This window comes from Chrysochloris asiatica, unplaced genomic scaffold (genome assembly GCF_000296735.1).
Source record: "Chrysochloris asiatica unplaced genomic scaffold, ChrAsi1.0 scaffold00116, whole genome shotgun sequence".
Taxonomy (NCBI): domain Eukaryota; kingdom Metazoa; phylum Chordata; class Mammalia; order Afrosoricida; family Chrysochloridae; genus Chrysochloris; species Chrysochloris asiatica.
In genome coordinates this window covers 375,118-380,982 of record NW_006408634.1, presented here as the reverse complement: position 1 = coordinate 380,982, position 5,865 = coordinate 375,118, and the positions used below count along the sequence as shown (strand labels likewise).

Sequence of the window (5,865 nt, the reverse complement as noted above, 5' to 3'; positions counted from 1 at the left end):
GTCCCCAGGAGGGTGAACCTTAACTTACCTTGCCTCGTTGCGACAGTCTTTTTGTTTATAATCGAGCACAATCGGTACCACCAGAAACTGTGAGGGTGACTCAAGATTGAGCAGTATTTCGTTCTGTTATACTTAGGGTAGATATGTTAGAATTAACTCGATGGCACCTAAGAACAATGACAACAAAGATCTTTACACATATGTAAACATAAAATGGCCAGTCAAAAAATATTGCTACAAAATTATTTGTTGTTGTTGTTAAGTGCCATCGAGTCGTTTCCGACCTATAGCGACCCTGTACAGGGTTTCCAAGGGTGTAAATCTTTACGGGAGTAGAAAGCTTCATCTTTCTCCCGCGGAGCGGCTGGTAGTTTCGAACCGCTGACCTTAAGGTTCACAGCCCGATTCGTAACCACTACGCTACCAGTTATAGCCACGTTTATTAAACAGAAATACCAACATGTAAAGCTATTATTTTTCAGCACATCCTCCATCTCCAAGTCCATACACATCTGGAAGGGCTGTTTCCATCTCTCTAACTCTGGTAGCGTAGTGGTTACGAATCGGGCTGCTAACCTCAAGGTCGGCAGTTTGAAACTACCAGCTGTTCCACAGGAGAAAGATGAGACTTTCTGCTCCTGTAAAGATTTACAGTCTCAGAAACCCTGTGCAGGGTCGCTATGGGTCAGAACCGACTCCACGGCACTTAACAACAACAGCTCTTCACTGAAGAATTTTGCACTTTTCAATTTGCACCGTATCAGAACAGCAGTTTGGGCATCCTTGAGGGATTCAAATCCTGTGTCTTTTGAAATGTTCTTTAAATTTGAGGAACAGAAAACAAGTCTGAAGGGGCAAGATCAAGGTTGTAGAATGGATGAGGTATGGTTTCCCAATGAAGTTCAACACAACAGCCCCTTCAGACATCTTTTTGTCCCCCAAACTCAAAGAGCACTGAAAAGGAGACATAATTTGAGTCTTTAGAGAATGGCAAACCTGCCGTTCTGATGTGGTGTCAATGGAAGATGACAGAATTCTTCAGGGATGGGTCGGAGAGATGGAACTACCACTTTTGGAAGTGCACAGAGCTTACGTTGAGAAAGAATAAGTTCACATTTTGATATTAAGTTTCTGTGATTTCATAACAATACTTTGTAACTTCCTCTCATAGGGAGAAAAAGTACAACAGACAGACAGACACACAGGGGCTGTGGTGGGTGGGAGAGGAGAGATGCCAAGGATTACAAAGGAACGCCAAGGAATTCTTGGGGCTACTGACAAAGAAGCACCCCCCCCCTCCCCTCCTCACCCCGGAGCCTTACCTTGGAGTCAGGGTTTTAAGCTCCATCGTGTAAAGCTCCTATTTCTGTTGTGACAACACTGGATAGTTAAGACAGTTCTGAATACCAAAGGGAAGATTTCACATCAAAAAAAGAATTTGCAATTCTGTGATTTGGAAAAGGATAACAAGATGAATCACACAGCCAAAACTCAAAATTATTTTTTTAAAAAAGACCAGGCAGGAGGGGATTGTAATCATTACAATCAAACAATGAATGTAAAACCAATGTTCTCCCATGTAAACGATCACTCAATTCACAATAAAAACTTAAGTTAAAAAAAGACCAGGCATATTGGTCAGAAAGAGACTGGTGGAACCCCAAGACTGTTGTGCTTTGTCATCCTTGAGGTCTAGAACTGAACTCACCCTCCAGGCTCAATTTTCAGCCACGTAGTAAACAGATCTACAGCAGGAACAACACTGGTAAGGTAGGCACACTGTAGAATGGTCAATCTTCAAACAGGCGGCATTTACCTAAAGAAAGCGTATAGAAGGATTGTGGACAAAGGTGGAAGGGAACCCTGAATTCCCAGGGAGGAAGTGGGGTAACTGATGGTGCGTGGAGGGGGTTGCACTCATTGAAATGAAGTCTATGATTTGTTGAACATGAAACTGATATCTCCTCTGTAAACCTTCACTCAATTCACAGTAAAAAGTTAGGAAAAAAGAATGATTGCACAGCTTGTAAACTATAGCACTGAAATGTACATTTAGTCATTGTCAAGATGGCATATGCTTTGTTGTACATATTTACTATAATGTGTGTGTGCGCTTTTTAATGCAAGTCTGGCTTTTTTTTTGAAAAATGTTAGAGACTCTGATGATGCTTGGCCCACCTTACCATATGGTAACAGTTGGCAAGAGCTTGGAGCCCTTGCCTCTTTGGGACAGAACGTATGAACTTTGTTTCTCCACTATTTCTACCGCTTCCTGTTATACTACATTCAGCTTAGCTCACTAACTTACCCGAGTCTATGTTTATGGGGAGTCCTGGACTCCTCCTGGTATGGCCCTGTAGGATCAGCACTGGACTGCAAACCACAAGGTGAGGAGTTCAAACCTACCAGCTGCTTCTCAGAAATGCTGTACAGGGTTGCTATGAGTCAGAACTGACTTGCTGGCACTTTACAACAACAGCATGGGGAGTCCTGGTGTGGCATTATAGGATAAACACTATACTGCTAAGTTCAAGGATAGTGGTTCAAACCCACAAGTAACTCCTCAGAAACCCTACACAGGGTCACTATGAGTTGTTAACAACAATAAAAATGGGTAGCCAAAATATTTAAGCACTCAGCTACTGACGGAAAGATTTTTGTTGTCATTAAGTGCCATCATGTTGGTTCCAACTCAAGCGACCCCGTATAGGGTTTCCTAGGAGCAATTGGTGTGCTTGAACTGCCTACGTTGCAGTTCAAATGGACAGTGTATTAACCCGCAGCACCAGATTGGTAGCCCAAACCTACCCAGAGGCAATTCAGAAGAAAAGCTAGGGGAACATCTTCTGAAAGGCCACAGCCCCTGAAAACCTGAAATTCCATTCTGACACGCAGGGACCACCGAGGAATGGATTCAATGGCGACCGGGTTTTGGTTTTCCCCATTTCTGTTGTCATTTGCATTTGAGGCCCTTGTAGGTTAGTAGCCAAGCACTTGGCTGCTAACTGTAATGTCGGCAATTTAAACCCACTAGCCGCTCTGCTGGAGGAAGATGTGGTGAAGTAGTTCTGTTAAGACTGAAACCTTGGATTCCCTGTGGGGTAGTTCCACTCTTACCTATAGGGATTTCTGTGCTTCAGAATTGAGGCAGTTGACCTTTTGCTTAAGGAGTCTGGTGACAAGGTGGCTAAAGCGCTCCCACCTCATCCTAAAGGTCAGTGGTTCAAACCCACCAGCTATTATTCCACCCGAGAAAGATGTGGCAATCTGATTCTTGACTGATTTACAACCTTGAAAGCCTCACGGGCAGTTCTCTTCTGTCCTGTATGGCTGCTGTAGGACAGAATCCACTCTAAGGTAACAGATTGTTTTTTTTCAGTTTGGGTAGGTATTTGGGTTTGAGGCCCCGTAGAATTTGAGATGGAGATCCCTGTAGGTATTTCAGTTTGAGACCCCTACAGACAGCATCTGTGCTTGATGAGGAGTGTTGGTGGGTGCTGTTGAACAAGTTCCAGCTCATAGTGACCCTGTATAGGGTTTCCACGGGCGGCTGGTGGGTTTGAACTGCCAGCCTTTGCATTACCAGTGCAGTGCATCTTTGATTCAACGTCTGTCTTTCCTCCTAGGTCTCTGGTACTGTCACATGATTCTCCTCATGCCCGATTCCCTGAGCTTCCTCTGCAGTTTGAGAGCTTCTCCTGGGACAGAATATGACCAACCTCACGGCCGTGTCTGTCTTCGTCCTTCAGGGCTTCTCCGTCATTCCTGAGTTACAGCTTCTATGCGTGGGTGCTTTCTTTCTCATTTACATCGCCTCCGTGCTGGGGAATGTCTCCATCGTGATTGCTGTGACCCTAGATGCCCGCTTGCACACACCCATGTACTTCTTCCTCAAACACCTCTCCCTGGTGGACATCTGTTCTACGTCCACCACTCTGCCCCGGGCCCTGGTGGCTGCCATAGTGGGTTCTAGGGAGATTTCCCTCTCTGCCTGTGCATCTCAACTCTTTGCCTTTGTCTGCCTGGGGTCCACTGAGTGTTTTCTCATCACCTCCATGGCTTACGACCGTTGCCTGGCCATCTACAGGCCCCTGGTGTATGGAGCAGCCATGAGTCCCCAGACCTGTGTCTTGCTGGTGGTGGTGGCCTGGGGCAGCGGGCTTCTCTTCTCCACCTTCCACACAGCCAACACCTTCTCCCTGCCCTTCTGTGGTCCCAACATGATTGATCACTTCTTCTGTGACATTCCCCCACTCATGCGCCTGGCCTGTGTCAACACAGATGCTCACGAGGCCATTGGATTTGCAGCCAGCGGCTGCGTTATCATGAGTTGCTTCGCCCTTACCGTCCTCTCCTACATCCGCATCTTGGCCACCATGGTCCAGATCCGCTCGGCCGCTGGCCGCCAGAAGGCTTTCTCCACCTGCTCATCACACCTGGCCACGGTGCTGCTGTTTTATGGTACCGGCACCTCTGCTTACATGCGGCCCACTGCCCGCTACTCCCCACTGCAAGGGCGCCTGGCTGCGGTCTTCTACTCTATCCTCACACCCAGCCTGAACCCACTTATCTATAGCCTGAGGAACAAGGACATGAAGGGGGCCCTGCAGAAACTCTACCTCCAGGTGCCATCCCCTAGAGCCTAGAATCGGGGTGTGGGGAAGTGTTATGGATTGAATTGTGCCCTCTCCAAATATCTGTCATAAGTCTTAACCCTTATACTTGTGGACTCCTGGTGTGGCACTGTGGGATCAGCACTGGAATACAAACCATAAGGTTGATAGTTCAAACCCACCAACCAGCTGCTCCTGGGAAACCCTACACAGGGTCACTGAGTTGGAACCAACTTGATAGCACTTGACAACAACATACTTACAGAAGGAGCATGGTGGCTCCATAGGATAAGCACTGGACTGTGAACCACAAGGTCAGTGGTTTGAGTCCACCAACAGCTCCTCATGAGAAAACCACCTTTCTGCTCCCCTAAGATTTACAGTCTCAGAAACCCTGTACAGGGTCACTATGAGTCGGAACCAACTCAACGACACTTAACAGCATAATTGTGGAAAGGAACCTCAGTGGAGCAGTGGTTACATGCCCCTAACTGAAAGTGGTTCAAACCCACCACCCACTCTGCAGGAAAAAGGTGTGACCGTCTGCTTCCCAAAGATTTACTTATGGGACAGTTCTACTCTGTCCTACAGGGCCACTGGTATTGTTGTTATGTGCTGCGGAGTTGGTTCTGACCCATAGCGACCCCATACAGGGTTTCCGAGGCTGTAAATCTTTATGGGAGCAGAAAGCCTCATCATTCTCCTGCGGAACAGCTGGTAGTTTTGAAATGCTGACCTTGCAGTTCACAGCCCTATTCGTAACCACTATGCTACCAGAGCTCCACTAGGAGACGGAATTGCCTTGACAGCAACAGGTTGTTTTTTGTTTTGTTATTTTTAATATTTATAGAAGCTCCTCTTCTGTGGAGACACTGGGTGGGTTCAAACTGTCCATCTTTGTGTTAGCAAGTGTTCTTCTGTAAAGCAGGACTTTCTTTCATGAGTGCTCTATGTGGTTACGGCTCCATTTAAAACAGGGTGAACGGATGAGCAGTGGGCCTCTCTTCAGCATAAAGAATCGAGGCACCACGGGCTGCTGGTGTCCCAGAAGGCGCCATGATTTGTTGAAAAGATAGGTATAACCCCCAGCACAAGTGCACTGATCTTTAATTGGGGTGGTCACCACCTTGTACGCATGCGAAAGCTGGACAGTGAATAAGGAAGACAGTAGAAGAATTGATGCCTTTGAGTTATGGTGTTGGAGGAGAATATTGAAAGTGCCATGGGCTGCCAAAAGAACCAATAGATCTGT

General features: G+C 46.7%; 1 protein-coding gene across 1 annotated transcript; it reads left to right on the top strand.

Moving 5' to 3' along the window:
* Positions 1-3,710: 3,710 nt before the first annotated feature.
* Positions 3,711-4,646, top strand: LOC102836980 (olfactory receptor 12-like). The gene has a single exon (XM_006868266.1). The coding sequence runs from the start codon at positions 3,711-3,713 to the stop codon at positions 4,644-4,646; it is 936 nt and encodes a 311-aa protein (XP_006868328.1).
* Positions 4,647-5,865: the final 1,219 nt, after the last annotated feature.